A 17,011-nucleotide genomic window follows, 5' to 3' on the forward strand; every position below is an offset into this window, starting at 1 on the left:
CAAAGAAAGAAAAAGCACCTTCATCTTCTGAGTTACGAGTCCAAGGTGACAAACATTTGCATAGCGTTTGCATAAATGTTTTCACCAAGTTTAAGGAAGTGTGTTAGATGAATTCTTAAACAGCAAGGATGTAAATATTTCTGATGATAGTGTGTGTGTTAGTGTGTGTGTGTGTGTGTGTGTGTGCACGCGTGTACCTGTCATCCGTGTGCAGTCCCGTGTCCCATGTCCCGTACTGACTGTCCGTCTCCTGCACCAGGTTGTCCGTGTCCTTACCCTCGTCCTGTCCGCTCAGACTCTGCTTCAGCTGCTCCTGGGAAAGACACGAAGACACGTTACTGACTCTGAGGGACGCGGTCCTGTTCCAGCGCTACACATACACGCTTACAGACATACAGACGCACACTGATTAGCAGCGAAGCACTGAAATGAAAATAAACAGCCACTGGGCAAAACCAGATACACAGTGGAACGAATACACTTCGTTTACCTGCCAGTGTGTGTAGCATTTACACTGTTCGGTACAACTCATTCACAAAACTAATCACGTAATGAAAAAAACCCCCTCAAGTCATCATCATAATCCCCTAAACCCTGTGAACACCTTAACCTCATGAACCCCCAACGCCATTCCCTCCTAAACCCTAAACTCCAAGAACTGTAAACTCCCAAATGCCATAAACCTCAAACTCCCAAACTCTGTAAACCCTAAAAAAACAAACAGTAAACTCTCAAACTCCATAAACCCACAAACCTCATAAACTCCCAAACTCTGTAAACTCCCAAACCCTGTAAACCCTAAAAAAACAAAGAGTAAACTCTCAAACCCATAAAACCCCAAACCTGTAAACTACCAAACATCACAAACTCCGAAATCCCACAAAATCACAAACTCCATAAACCCACAAACCTGTAAACTACCAAACACCACAAACCTCCAAGCTAGTAAACTACCAAACTCTGTAGAGTTCCAAACCCCTATAATGTAAACCCCAAAGTACAAAAACAACAACAACAACAACATATAAACACTTTAACTTGTAAATCTTTCAAACTTGTAAACTACCAAACCTGTGAACTCCCGAAACCCGGAAATTGCTTCTTTTTTTTTTTTAAAGCCAAAAATCTCCCAAACCCTGTAAACCTCAGAAACCCTCAAACTCCCAAACTTGTAAACTTTACACCACCACAAACTCCCAAACTCTTACATTTCGACAAGTTATAAATGAGAAAGGAGAATAAAAATAGTGATGCGTGCGTGTTTCCGCACGGAACCTGCGATCAGTTAACGACCGACGCCTGGTATACAGCCCACTCGGCGAGGCACGAGGTCCCTGTCCAGAACCTTCAACCTGACCCTCAGTGGTGGAATGAACTTCTGACCTCAATCCGAACCGCAGAATCCGTCACCATCTTCAAAAAACGGCTAAAGACCGCCTCTTCCATGTGCACTTTAACCCCTAACTTGCCCCTCCCCCCTTATATATAATAATAACAACATGTAGCAATATTTAAGTACCCAAGCATCTGATGTATTAGAGAGCTGAGGGGGCGGGGCCAGGTGTTAATATTTAAGTACCCAAGCATCTGATGTATTAGAGAGCTGAGGGGGCGGGGCCAGGTGGTAATATTTAAGTACCCAAGCATCTGATGTATTAGAGAGCTGAGGGGGCGGGGCCAGGTGGTAATATTTAAGTACCCAAGCATCTGATGTATTAGAGAGCTGAGGGGGCGGGGCCCGGTGGTAATATTTAAGTACCCAAGCATCTGATGTATTAGAGAGCTGAGGGGGCGGGGCCCAGTGGTAATATTTAAGTACCCAAGCATCTGATGTATTAGAGAGCTGAGGGGGCGGGGCCAGGTGTTAATGTTTAAGTACTCAAGCATCTGATGTATTAGAGAGCTGAGGGGGCGGGGCCCGGTGGTAATATTTAAGTACCCAAGCATCTGATGTATTAGAGAGCTGAGGGGGCGGGGCCCGGTGGTAATATTTAAGTACCCAAGCATCTGATGTATTAGAGAGCTGAGGGGGTGGGGCCAGGTGGTAATATTTAAGTACCCAAGCATCTGATGTATTAGAGAGCTGAGGGGGCGGGGCCCGGTGGTAATATTTAAGTACCCAAGCATCTGATGTATTAGAGAGCTGAGGGGGCGGGGCCAGGTGTTAATGTTTAAGTACTCAAGCATCTGATGTATTAGAGCGCTGAGGGGGCGGGGCCAGGTGGTAATGTTTAAGTACCCAAGCATCTGATGTATTAGAGAGCTGAGGGGGCGGGGCCCGGTGGTAATATTTAAGTACCCAAGCATCTGATGTATTAGAGAGCTGAGGGGGCGGGGCCCGGTGGTAATATTTAATTACTCAAGCATTTGATGTATTAGAGAGCTGAGGGGGCGGGGCCAGGTGTTAATGTTTAAGTACTCAAGCATCTGAACACTGAAGATATCAACAGAACATACAGGTGTGAGATGAAGTGAGCTGAAATGCGTCTGCTGTTTATTGACCACAGGACAGAGGAAGAGAGGATAAAAAGAGGAAGACGTCTCTAACGGTAAACCAACACAGGTATCAGTGTACTGAACACAAGGAACAGGGAACACTGACCAGCTGCCATGTCGCTGAGTTCTAAAGCAGTGGGGAAACAGGAAGTGTACCCAGAATGCATCACACGCTTGTGTTAGACTTCATTATAATGAAAACTTCGAACGAATCATTTACAGCGATCTACAAACCTGCTTATTAATTGGTTAGTTAGTGATTCGGAGTGTTTCAGAGAACCGAGTCACTGAACACATCAGACGCAGCTTCGTGTCACAGGTAACGTAGCTAATGTTCAGCGTTATCTCGCTGCTCGTAGACTTTTACCATGTTTTCATTTTATATCAATTATTTCTCACTCAAAGCTCATTTTACTACGATTCAGATTTATGACACGATTCAAAGTTCTGACTCAGACCCCACGACTCAAACCGCCCAGACTCAAGCCCCTCGACTCAAACCGCCCAGACTCAGAGCCCTCAATTCAAGCCCCACGACTCAGACCCCTCAACTCAAGCCCCTCGACTCAAACCGCCCAGACTCAGACCCCTCGACTCAAGCCTCATGACTCAGACCCCTCGACTCAAGCCCCTCGACTCAAACCGCCCAGACTCAGACCCCTTGACTCAAGCCCCTCGACTCAAACCGCCCAGACTCAAGGCGCCCAGACTCAAGGCACCCAGACTCAAGGCGCCCAGACTCAAACTTCTGAAAGTTTAGAAAATGATGTAAGAGTCAGAAGATTTGAACCTACACAGCTCACAGCTCACGACCCAAACTCCGGACTCGAACCCGTTCCTGCAGGTAGCGCGTTACTGTCAGAGTTTCTGTTCAAACTTGATCGAGTAGATGACGAATGATTTTATAGATTTAAATATATAGGGCATGCTGTATGTTTTTATAGAAACAGTTACAGTGTGATGTTTTATACTGGAGTTTATAGTCTGGAGTTGATTTATTTATTTAAAAACACTTCTAAAGACACTTCTTGAACTCGGACGTATTTCACCGTTGGAGGTTTCGGGATTTCTAGAACTGATAAAGATCATCTGGTCTATAGCCGGTGCTGTGCTGAAACAAACAGCATGTGTAGAGAGTGAAGAGAAACACTAAACAGGAGATATAGGGGGAAAGTGTGTAGAATAATTGTAAGAAACAGCTTGAGCTTGCAGTGCATTGTGGGTAACCTACACAGCGCCTCAGGCAGAATAACACCGTGATAAAATGTTTCCCAGCATTCCTGCTAAACAACAACAAAGACATGTTAATGACGGACTCGGTCTAGAGTGTGCGTGCGTGCGTGTGTGTGTGCGTGCGTGTGTGTGTGCGTGCGTGTGTATCCAAGAGTAGCAGTGAGATGAGTTCATAGAAATACAAGTGCCTGAGTGTGTGTGTGATAGCCGTGTGCATTCAGCCGTGTGTGTTTTAATGAGCTACAGACGGTACAGTGTTCCAACACACACACACACACACACACACACACACACACACAAAGCTATGAGTAAAAAATAATGTGTGTGAAGAGCGTATGAGGTTGTGCCCTAAAACAAAAGGTACATTTATATGAAGAACAAGCCGTGTGTGTGTGTGTGTGTGTGTGTGTGTGTTTAACCACCTATACAGGATGCCACTCAGCATGTGTGTCAGCTGGTTTCGCTATTTTTTTGCGGCCTTTTTCTCTTCCTCTCAGGAAAGACAAACAAACGGACACACACGCACATGCTCGCCCTACATATGTGAAAATGCTTAACACACACACACACACACACACACACACACACACACACACACACAGAGAGAGAGGTTCTCAGGCCATGAAATTTGCATTTGCTACTAGCTCTTACCACACACACGTTAGCGCTATTCAAATAAACACTGCATTCAAACACGTTTTCATGCACAATACACTCGCTAGCGAACAACAAAAGCAATCCAGCTGTCTAGCGCGTAGCCAGTGATCGTACAAACGAGACAAAACCGCCAGAAGTGCCAACATTTCCCTCAGACACTACTACTGAACCCATTAGCGTGCAAACAAAGCAGCTCTTCCTCCGTCTCATACCACAGCACTGTGGAATAAAGGATTCTGACCAATCAGAATCCAGAAATCGGAATATAATCTACATCATATTACTGTAATTACTCTAACACCTCATGGTTTCTATAGTAACAGCTCATTCGCAGGGACTTGTACGGCAGACTCTCCGTATGAGCGGATCGATACGGGGGAAGTTTGGCCTCTTCAGGACGGAGTTGTTCACGCGTTGCGGTTTTTTTGCGACGCGAGTGTGTTTATTGATTATTTTAGCAGAATTAAAAAGGTGTGTTAAAGATGCATCCTGGAGAAATGTTAAAGAAAAAAAACAACGTGTGCTTCGCCTGTCGAGCGCGAACACGCTCTTCAACACTGGGCTATTGTTTTAGGAGTGTGGCCAAGCTCATGGTGACAGGCTTCCTAGGAACACACGCCTTCACACACCTTGTTTCCACACTACAGGGCTTGTGTGAGCTGCACTGACTGCATACCTGTCTCTCTCTCTCTCTCACACACACACACACACACACACACACACAGGGAGTGGCATTCCTGAAGAATCGGAGCTGCGAGGCCCTGCAGGCTCGTATCAGTGTTTGGGTGGAGACCGAATTCAACACAACAGCGCCGAGCGTGAAAACGTCAACAGAGTTTATTCCGTCAAGCGCTGAGACGGAGACGGCGTGTTGCCCTGACGCAAGAAAAAAAAAAAAAAAGACGACATTTCCAACAATGCATTAGCTCGCCATCGACAACCCCGACTCCCAAAAAAGTTGGGACGCTGTGTAAAACGTAAATAAAAAGAGAACGCAATGATTTCTCCAGACTCTCGGAATCTTTCGATGCTGATCTGTTCTGTAGATGATGAGATAGTCACAGTCCTAGCCATTTTACATTGAGGAACATTGTTCTGAAGTTGTTCCACAGATTGTAGACGCAGTTTTTTCGCAGATTGGTGAACTTCTGCCCATCTTTACTTCTGAAAGACTCCGCCTCTCTAAGATCCTCTTTTTATACCCAGTCACCTTCCTGACCCGTTCCCAATCAACCTCCAGCTGTTTCTTTATACTAACACTTACTTCTCCAGCCTTTTGTTCCCCCGTCCCAACTGTTTTGAGACGTGTTGCGGCCATCGAATTCAGAACTCCCTTATTTTTTCCTTAAAACGCTCCGTTTCCTCGGTTTAAACATCTGATATGTTTTCTAGGTTCTATTGTGAATAACGTACGGGTTTACGAGATTTGCAAATCATCGCGTCCTGTTATTATTTACGTCCCAACTTTTTTGGACTTGGGGTCGTACTCCGGGAGCACCAGTGAGCACGTGTTATTCGGTGGGTGGAACGTTTACAGAGGTGGTGGTGTTGGTGTTAGCCACTTGTTCCTGCACCACAATACTTTGTGTACGTAAGCACATCTGTATGCAGGTAAGCAAGTAACTGAGTAAGGAGGCAAAGCGATATACAGGAAGTGACGGTGAGGCAGTAGGTAAAAAACAAACAAGAGGCCGAGGGTAAATCTCGACGTGATGCTACCACCATCACCACGCTTCACCTCCACCACCTCCATCTCCACCATCACCACACTTCACCTCCACCACCTCCACCATCACCACGCTTCACCTCCACCACCTCCATCATCACCACGCTTCACCTCCACCACCTCCATCTCCACCTCCATCATCACCACGCTTCACCTCCATCATCACCACGCTTCACCTCCACCACCTCCATCTCCACCTCCATCATCATCACCATCACCTCCATCTCCACCATCACCACGCTTCACCTGCACCACCTCCTCCACCACCTCCACGCTTCACCGCTCATCAGGATGAGAATCAGTGCTGGTCTCTGCACCAATGTGACACTTTATATCATGACAAACATTCAAAACTCTCTCTCTCCCACTCTCTCTCTCTTAATCTCTCTCTCACTCTCTCTCTCACTCTCTCTCACTCTCTCTCACTCTCTCTCACTCTCTCTCTCTCTGGTTAATTGCAGTTCGTTTATAGAACAGTGAAGTTTCGTAAAGCCACCACTTCTGCTACGCTAAACTAACCAGAATGATCTGGAAATAATCAGTCAAGTGTACGTACACACACACACACACACACACACCTCTTCTAATTCTGATCAACATGCTCGAACACACCCTGCAGTGTTTGTGTTATAGAAGTGTTGCACTTTTCCACTCCTGCCCTCTTTTCTAGCGCTGCTCGCTTCTGATTCCTCACATCTGAAACTAATCGACTTTAATAATATACTGTGTGGTGATAAAGATCAGCCAAAACGCACAAATCTATCTGAGAGAGAGGGAGAGACAGAGAGAGACAGAGACAGAGAGAGAGACAGAGAGACAGAGATATAAATGGTCTGCACTTATATAGCGCCTTCTAGCCTTAGCGGTTCTACTTCGTGGTTCTTTTACACCATTTCTCATTCACCCATTCCCTCTCACACACACACACACACACACACTCACTCACTCACTCACACACACACGGCGCTAGCCTGCCATCGGGAGCAACTTGGGGTTCAGTGTCTTGCCCAAGATCCCTTCTGCATGTGGACGCACGTGGGCCGGGAATCGAACCCGAGCCACAGCCGACCCACATCAATCAATCTGAACAAAAGAACGAGAGACAGAAGGAGAGAGAAATCAGTCTCAAAGACAGAGACGGGGGGGGGGGGGAGAGAGAGAGAGAGAGAGAGAGAGAAATCAGTCACAGAGAGAGAGAGAGAGAGAGAGAAATCAGTCTCAAAGACAGAGACGGGGAGAGAGAGAGAGAGAGAGAGAGAGAAATCAGTCTCAAAGACAGAGAGAGAGAGAGAGAGAAATCAGTCTCAAAGACAGAGACGGGGAGAGAGAGAGAGAGAGAGAGAGAGAAATCAGTCTCAAAGACAGAGAGAGAGAGAGAGAGAAATCAGTCTCAAAGACAGAGACGGGGAGAGAGAGAGAGAGAGAGAGAGAGAAATCAGTCTCAAAGACAGAGAGAGAGAGAGAGAGAAATCAGTCTCAAAGACAGAGAGAGAGAGAGAGAGAGAAATCAGTCTCAAAGACAGAGAGAGAGAGAGAGAAATCAGTCTCAAAGACAGAGACGGGGAGAGAGAGAGAGAGAGAGAGAGAGAGAGAGAGAGAGAGAGAGAGAAATCAGTCTCAAAGACAGAGAGAGAGAGAGAGAGAAATCAGTCTCAAAGACAGAGAGAGAGAGAGAGAAATCAGTCTCAAAGACAGAGACGGGGAGAGAGAGAGAGAGAGAGAGTGAGAGAGAAAGAGAGATGGAAAGTAAACTATCCATTCTTATTTCCTGCCCTCTCTCTCTCTCTAACAGGAAGGGTGTGCTAAAGGAAGCGAGGGAACAATAAACGGATGGAAGACGGGAGCTGAGGAAAAGTCGACACGCAGTTTGGCTGTGAAAGGCTGCAAGTCACGCTGATACGACTCCGTGTGTGCGCGTGTGTGTGTGCGCGCGTGTGTGTCCAATAACACCAAGCTTGAATACTTTTGTGTAGGTCTTAAAGCTTAAAGACACACCCAACCTGTTACTGCATGTCCTCGTGTGTGTGTGTGTGTGTGTGTGTGTGTATATGTGTGTGTGGTCCTGGTGGGTCACATTGTCTCTCCAAATAAATCAGTTCATGTGCTCAGGGTAACTCAGTTAAGTCATTATATTAGAGCACTTCCTGGATCTGTTTACAGCTACAGCTTTCTCACCGAACACACACACACACACACACACACACACACACACACAGGGATATAGTAATACGAATGAACGGACTTGTACACGTTTACCTAATATTGGCACATTTTAAAGCGTCCGTTTGTAATATTTCCATCCCTCAGCTACATAAGACGCATCGCAGTTCCAGCGAAAACACCGACTGCCCACGACCACGCGCGCCTTCTGATTCTGTTTGAGGGGAGAAATGTGGGTGGAGCCTATTTCTGTTCTAAATGTAGGTGAAGCCTATTTCTGGGCCAGAAAAATATACTAGATACGCGAACATGCAGTGCAAACCTGCGGATATTAGCCTGAGGTGAAGAAGAGATTTATCAGTAATGTTCAAGGAGCATGTTATAATATTACATACCGCACCTTTAATGCTTTAATATGCCAACTGCAGGCCAGGATAACGCCGTGTTCGGCTGTAGTGTAACGAGGCGAGTTTACATTACTGGGCGTTACCCCACATCATCTCGACCAAACGTTCTATCACAACTCGTCCTAAAGGTTACCGCAACTCCTGCACGGTCACACCAAACCAAACACGGCTGTTTATTCCACGCAGAGGTATTCGCTCGTCTGCTGGAAATACGTGTGAAGAGAGAGAAGAAAAGAAGGGTGGGTGTTCAGGTAAAACAGGCTGAGATGTGTCGAGACAAACGACGCGCTCTGTTCCAACACGCCGGTGACGGAAGAGACGGTTCACACGCACTGCACTCGGGAAAAGAAAGGAACTTCAGTCTGCAGGTGAAGATCTAGAACGTAGGCTCGTGTATGCGGAAGAAGGCAGATAGCGCGGTCCTCCGAGGGCGTTACACGTCCCTGTGGTGCAGCAGGAGCAGCAGTTTCATACACATCGCGTGCGTGTTCGGCTTCTCAAAATAAAGGTTCTTCAAAAGGTTCTTCAAACGGTTCTCTATAGCATCACAGGTTCTGTAAAGAACCATCTTGTCATGAACCGCTGTTCATTGTGCGGAGTTCCTGACTAGAGCGGTACGACTCTTTTGGTATTAAAGACGTTCTTTGTTTCATTAAAGGTTCTTCAGAGCAGCGCATCGGTTCTTCAAGGTCTCTTTAACCCTTAACAGGTTCAAGTGAACTCTACTGTATAAGGTTCTTTGTTGGACTGTTAAAAACTGTTCAACCTTAAAAAATAAAAGGTTCCAGTTAGAACCAAAAAAGGGTTTTTCAGCCACAGGAGAACCCTTTACTCTCACGTTCTTTAGAGAACTGTTTCTCCTGTTTCACAAATGGTTCTTCACAGCAGTGCCACAAAGAACCATGTTATCATAAGTTCTCTAAAAAAAAAAAAACCCAAAAAGACAAAAAACCACCTCAGTTATTGCTTTAGCAAGCGCTCCCGGGAGAACCTTCTCCCAAATCCAGTCCCACAAAGAACCGTATACAGTAGCGTTCACTTTAACCTGTTAAGGGATGATATCCTGAAGAACCAGTACACTGCTCTGAAGAACCTTTAACGAAACATAAAGAACTCCTGTAATCTCCAGAGAGCCGTCCAGCTCAACTCAAGAACCCTGTACAATGAAAAACAGTTCTTGACAGGAAGAAGGTTCTTTGCAGAACCCATGGCGCTGTAAAGAACCATTGTTTTTAATTTAAGAGTGTTCTCCTGGCGTCCCTTTTAAGAACCTTACTTTGGTTCCTTAAAGCACTAACTAAGAGGCTGAGCAGAGACACCTTGCACGGCATCGCCGCAGAACGAAAGTGGGCGTGTCCCAACCGTTGATTAGTAGGTAATGTCACGTGAGATGGGCGTGTAAGCAGCTGAACGTTTACGAGGGTTCAAGTTAAAACTTTCAGAGAGCTGCTGCTGCTTTCCAGTAACAGGGGGCGGAGCAACCGGCAGTGACACAAAGTGGGCGGTACAAGTGATGTAACAAACCTGAGCAGAGTTTAAACGTAACGTGAACGAGACGTGAAGCGATTAAACGTTTAGCGGTAAGAACGGCGGACGTGGGGTTTTTCTCGTTCCAGTGCTGCACGAGCCCCAAGAGTTCGCTTCGGTGGTTTTAAATATAAATATAAATGCGTTCGGTGACTAGCGCTGTCGTCCGTGTGGCTTTTCTCCTCAGAGGCCTCGCTTCACCATGGCAACCGGCAGTAAACAAAAGATAAAGACACGCCCAATATCGGCCATCGTAGAGTCTCTTAACAGAAACTTGTTAGGTAAAGCAGGTCACAGAACACTTTAAGAGCTGGAGTTTTTGATCTTTCACGCTAGCTAGATTAGATTAGCTAGCTCACACTAGATATCTTCTAACAGGCTGTGATTGGACGAGCGTGTTGGTTAATGATTAGCTGTGTGATTGTACTCTGCGTGTGTGTTAATCATGTATATTTCAGCGATATTATCCTAACTGTATTGTGCGTGAAACGGACTGCACGCTCGTGCTCGGTTCTTACGGAAGTGGGCGTTCTCGGCGGGGACGTTGGCGTTACGCGTCTGCGCAGATTCTCGCGGGTGCGCACGCTGAACCTGTGGAAGGATTCCCGGCTGCGGTTGGCCAGGCTGCGTAACGAGGCGGTCCTTTTGAACCCGCCTCCTTCCTCTCCTCCTCCCGATCTGTCCATGCTGGTCGAGACGAATGTCAGCGCCCCCTGGAGGGAGCGGCGCACACTGCCGACCCAGTCCGTCACCTGCGCGTGCGCCACCGTCAGCTTATCTCCGAGGTAATCCATCCCCGACGTCCTGAGAGTCCTTTACAGCTTCAGGTCGGAAGTCTCCAGGCTTTTTGGGTGAATGTTCTCGGAGCGATATCTTCACAACCTCTGATTATCCGCAGCTCTACGACACTGAAGCGTCAGTTCTGTCTTTTCATGTTTCTGAGAATCAACGACACGTGCGAGGCTCCTTCTGAAAACAGGAACGTCAGGAAGACGGACACGTTTTCTTCGGGAACGCGCCCCCGAGTGGAAAGTCCATCAAGTGTGACCGTATCGCAGAACCGGTTCTCAGCTCCGTTCGCGATCGGAGTGCGGTCGAGTTCCTCGGCGTTTTCCTCTTCGCCGTCTTTCGCTCTTTTCCAGCACGAGCGCAGCGTCCTTCCTCTTTTTTTTCCGCTGCACTCTGCAGCTCTGACAGTCGCTCTGTAATGATATTCGTCTAAATAAAGCCCGGGTCTGAAACCACGAACTGAAAACCTCTGCACTCGTGCTCGTGAACTCACAGCGTGGCTCGAAAAGTGAGGGTTTAGATCAGCGCCAATGTGTCAGTGACGGGGGGAAAATCCCAAAAGAGACGCAGGAATCCCAAACTGCAGCTCGGACGGTGCTCACCGCCGTATCCGTGCAAAAATACAGAACTAAACAAAAACGAGGGCTTATGTCCACTATGGATATGTTTTTCCCCCACACACACACACACACACACACACACACACACACACACAAATTCCAAGCTTCGTACTACTTTAGGGCTAAAGTTACAGATACGTACAATTTTATTAATCTTTCCCCAAATGAACACACGCTAATGAACCGTTTCATCAACAACAAAATTCACAACGTGCTGGTTTCTGTTACGTCTCTCTGGAAAGGGTTAAACGTCCGAGCACCACACCTGCACGCTGTTTGTTTAAGAGCTCGAGCCGTCAGGTAAACTGTCACGAGTCTATCACACACACACACACACACACACACACACACACACACACACACACTCTCGCTTTCAATCCTTTGCTAATTCTACTCTGCAGCTCCACACACACCAAAGTGCTGTTCCAGGATAAACTTCTGCAGAGACTCCACAGCAACACACACACACACACACACACACACACACACACACACACGTTAGTCCTCACGGCTCGTCCACTCAGTCATGACTGATCCCGAAGCTCTCTGAATTAAATCCTCAAATAGAAAAAGGGACATTTCCAGAAAACGAGGACTCGCCCTTCCCAGTGAATCTTCTTTTCTTTCCTCTCTCTCTCTCTCTCTCTCTCTCTCTCGTTCTCTCTCGTTCTCTCTCTCTCTCTCTCGTTCTCACGTGTGTCGCTGCAGGTGCTGGCAGGTAGCAGAGAAATGCGTCAGTGCTCCTGACTCCGCAACCCAGCAGCACACAACTCACGCTCAAGGAGAGATCAGACTGAGGGAGGAGAGACGAAGGGGGAGGAGGGAGAGAGAGAGAGAGAGAGAGAGAGAGAGAGGGAGAGAGGAAGGTGATATATAGGCTGCAGTGTCGCTCCCTAGTGCTCTACCCAGCTCTCTTCCAGCTTAATGATGATTAATTTATTTTAGCTTTTTTTTAATGACGTGCATCAGCTGTTCTTCTAAATTTATATCAACACTGAAAAAAAACACTAATAACATACGCAAGAACCAATTATTTCAAACAAAATCACAGCGATAAAAAAAAAAAACAACCTAATTTAAAGGCAACAATTTGATATAACAACATTTAGAGCTGCTTTAATGCAATGCAATATACCAAGGCCACACCTCCTTCACACTGAGGCCACGCCTCCTTCACTGGAACTGTTACATACAGTAACAGTCTCCTTCACGGTGACATACACAAAGGCCACACCGCTTTCAATTTGATATGCAGAGGCCACACCTCCTTCACTGTAACTGATATGCAGAGGTCACGCCACCTTTACCTAGAATGAGCAAAAGTAATGGCTCCCTGAATGAGGTCAGGAAAGGCAGAAACAAAGCAGGCAGAGGAGGCAGGTGCAGTGAAGCAGTCAGAGTGTGTGTGTGTGTGTGTGTGTGTGTGTGTGTGTGTGTGTGTGTGTGTACAGCAGTTTGTTTAGCAAATGGCTGCCTGTCATGCAAATAGTGACGAATACTGCAGTCTCACGGCTCGGGTTTCTTCAGTCAGTCGCTCAAACGCACAAAACAAAAACGACACCAAATATCAGGCGAGTCCTTCTCTCCTCAGTTCTCACTACTACAGAGCTTCATCGGCGAAGTCGTCGTGATTCAAAGAAATATTTCAGGTTTAAAATCATAAAAACAGGACACAATCAGTCTGTTTACCTACAGATCCTACTCTACAACCACATCTCCGACAATCCTCCACACACCCCTGATCTAAAGAAACAAATCAACTCTGCTTTCATATAGCAAATAAAACTACTAATAAAAGACAGCGCCCCCTGCTGGAACACACATTTCTCTCTCTCTCTCTCTCACACTCACACACCATATAAAATTTAAATAATTAATAAATAAATAACTAAATAAATAAATAAATACACTGCTTCAGCATTGGCTCATTTTCAACGCATATAAAATAAATATATAAAATTTATAACCTTCCACTCAAAGCAACAGTAAGCGATACACACTACATGACGTTAAACATGCGCCGTACAGTTAGAGCGGACGCTTTGAAATATTGGCCCCCTCAGTATTTTGGATTTTTAAGCGCAGGTGCGTTACTGACTCGCCTCCGGACACCGCGGTTATTCACCTGTTCTTCTTTTTAATTAATACTGGGCAGGAATTTGACTTCGTCAGACCGTCTCGTTTTTATATCGGTGTCTGCGGTCGTTGCTGAATTCCCGTCTTTGAGCCCGTGACGTTCAACTCCGTGTTTAAAAAATAAATAAAAACAAACTCAGGAAACAGTAAAGAGGTATTCCTCTGTCCAACACGGCAACGGCACGAACTGCGCACGGAGTCAGGGTTATTAAGAGATTTTAAACCGGAATAGTGAGAGGAGAAATCAGTTAGAATACTAGACGCTAATGTCCTTGTACTTTTTAAAGTCTTTTCTTGGGGGTGGGGAAATAAACGTAACTGCGTTTTGTGCTCACTTTATACTTTATACCGATGGAGTAAAAGGAACTGGGCCGTACGGAGCTACTCGGCCGTGTTCATTTCCTGTTCGCGGTTACTGTGCACGTTACACTACTCGGTGCGATCGGAGCTCGGTGACGGACGCGTCAGTTTCAGCGCTGATATCACGCCATCAGATGAAGGTGTAGCTACGCTTTGGTTTGGCGACTAACCGTAACGCCAGCGTCCTGAACATCAGTGTGAGGAAGTGGAAGTCACAACAGGAAGAGAAAGGTAAGATGAATTCCACTGGTTCCTCTGTATGAGCTCGGCTCAGACCACACAGGAAATAAACGCGCTTCCTTTATCGCCCACTTCACACCTCCACACTGAACACGACGCCACGATTACTCGGCTTCCGAAACGTCCACGTCCATCTTCTAGACCAGGGGTGTCAGTCTTATCCGGAACGGGCCCGGGCCGGTGTGGTGCAGAATCCACACCCGAGTCTACCGAAAGCCGAGATCAGCTGATTGAACAGGTGGAATCAGGTGCGGCTCCTGCTTGATTGGAATGAACACCTGCACCACACCGGAACTTTCCCTTTCCGGATAAGATTGGACACCCCTGCTCTAGTACCTTATCGTTTCCACAGCGACCGCCGAGTCCCCGTGGCGTAGGAGGACTAAAACACGGGGACGTTCCGATCATGGACGTGACGATGACGTTGGTAGGTGAAAGTGCAGAAACACAAGCGTGATGATGAATCGGTGATGGAAAGACGCATCACACATCCTGGTAATGAGTCACGCTGCCGGTGCGCGGTTCCCTCGACGCTAATAAACCCCTTACAGGAAGCCGAGAGGTTTTAGATCATCGGCTCGGCTTCTGTAGATGACGCCATCAGAGCTAAACTCCTCACCCTGTCGCTTCTCCTTTCGACAAAACAAGAAATCGATCAAAACCTCCACGAAGAAACTTCTGTCCGAGTGACGAGTACGACTACGGCACGTCTCCGGGCTGAGGATCATTTCGTGTAATTCCAAGCAAGCGCTAGGGAGCTAACGGCTCCGAGAGTTCGGCTATGGCTTTGCGAGAAGAAACTGATCGACATTTCGATTTCGCGTTCACGTCGAGTCTACACAAAGCTGAGCTCGTAAATCTGCGGGCACAACGCTGAACGCGAGGCACGATGCAGAATAAACGAAACTGTTGCTGTACCACTTCACGCCAAGGGAGGGGGGGTGCTAATTTTCACACATTTCTAGAATTGGGTTAGACATGCTAAACCACAAGTTATATATGAACTAGCGTGCTAGCAAACAGCTAAACACAGAAACTAGAGAGAGAGAGAGAGAGAGAGAGAGAGAGAGAGAGAGAGAGTGAGAAAGAGAGAGAGTGAGAAAGAGAGAGACAAGAAGAGAGTGAGAGAGAGAGAGAGAGAGAGAGAAAGAGAGAGAGACAAAGAGAGAGAGAGACAAGAAGAGAGTGAGAGAGAGACAAAGAGAGAGAGACAAAGAGAGAGTGAGAGAGAGACACAAAGAGAGAGAGAGAGAGCGAGAGAGAGAGAGAGAGAGAGAGAGAGAGAGAAAGAGAGAGAGTTTTTACACTCACCCAGATCCACTGTAAAGGCCAGCAGCAGGATGGACAGTGAAAGCAGGCCATCTCTATCTCTCTCTCTGTTTTCCACTCGTTTATCAGCAGCTCTCTCAGTCAGTTACGGCTCTGTACGAGCTGCGTTCCTGCTTATAAAAGCACTGCTGAGTGATCTGATCATGACTCGCCCCGTACCAGTTACACACAGAGAGAGACAGAGAGAGAGAGAGGAAGAAGCAAGACGAGACTTCCTCTCACACAGACCACACATGTGGACGCCTACACGGCTAACTCTATCTCTAACTCCAAGTCCATCTCTGAGTCCAGGTCCACGTCTGGGTCCACGTCTAACTGTGACTCAGGTCAGAGATGGAAAGGCAGAAAAACAGCTAAACTCTTGTATTTTTGGGTTTTGTCTCAATCTTTATCTTCACACTAAACCACAAACACCTCAGGCCAGCCATCAGGCTCACTACACACACACACACACACACACACACACACACACACACACACACACACACACCCCCACCTTACTGTATTTATATCCCTCCTGCACTCTCACACCAATTCACACCTACACACTCACACAATTACACACTATATACACTCACACACAACACAAAACGCACACACAATCAATACACACTTTATACACACACTAAACACACACACACCTTACTGCATTCATTTATATTCCTCCTGCACTCTCACACACTATACACACACACTACACATACAGTAAGCACACACTTTATACAAACAATATGCACGCACAGTACACACGACACTATACACACACAGTATGCACACACACACACACACAACACAATAAGCACACACAATATACACACACACAGTATGCACACACTACACTACAATACACACACACACACACACACACACACACACACTACAAAGCCAGTGCTGAAGAAGAGAAATGATTCAATAATTCCAGAGTAAATGATTTTATAATATTTAGTGCGTCACATTCAGTGTACTTTGGAACACACGGCATGATTTATTCACTTCAGGTCAGGCGAGTCGATTCAGAGTCGACTCAGTACCAAAACGGTGTTCACATAGAAGAGTGATGGATGTGTTCGGTCTAAGGAACCGAACAGAGCTGGAGAACACTCCAGGACTCCAGGGGTTCATCCAAACAGACTAAACACTGCAGATGTCTAAGGAGAGTCTTCAGGTGGAGGAAATGATTCTGCTCCGTGTAGAACAGGTTAAAGGCTGTAGAGAGATCTGTGCTACGTTTACGTTGAGCTCATGCAGCTGACGCTTTTATTCAGAGAGACCCGAGTCTCTCCGACCCGGCAGCTCAGTCTCGGACCCGAGTCTCTCCGACCCGGCAGCTC

At 46.7% G+C, this 17,011-nt stretch overlaps 1 protein-coding gene across 5 annotated transcripts in view; it reads right to left on the reverse strand.

Moving 5' to 3' along the window:
- The window catches only part of si:ch73-138n13.1 (titin homolog), a 47,032-nt gene that overhangs the window by 6,180 nt on the left and 23,841 nt on the right, over nt 1-17,011 (reverse strand). For 4 of the 5 annotated variants that reach the window (XM_053624002.1, XM_053624000.1, XM_053624003.1 and 1 more), the window contains exon 7: nt 198-313. In XM_053624002.1, the coding sequence (XP_053479977.1) occupies nt 198-313 (116 nt within the window). The remainder of the gene's footprint in view (nt 1-197; nt 314-17,011) is intronic. The other variant, XM_053624004.1, reaches the window with a different exon arrangement.

Source organism: Ictalurus furcatus, chromosome 5 (assembly GCF_023375685.1).
Source record: "Ictalurus furcatus strain D&B chromosome 5, Billie_1.0, whole genome shotgun sequence".
NCBI lineage: Eukaryota > Metazoa > Chordata > Actinopteri > Siluriformes > Ictaluridae > Ictalurus > Ictalurus furcatus.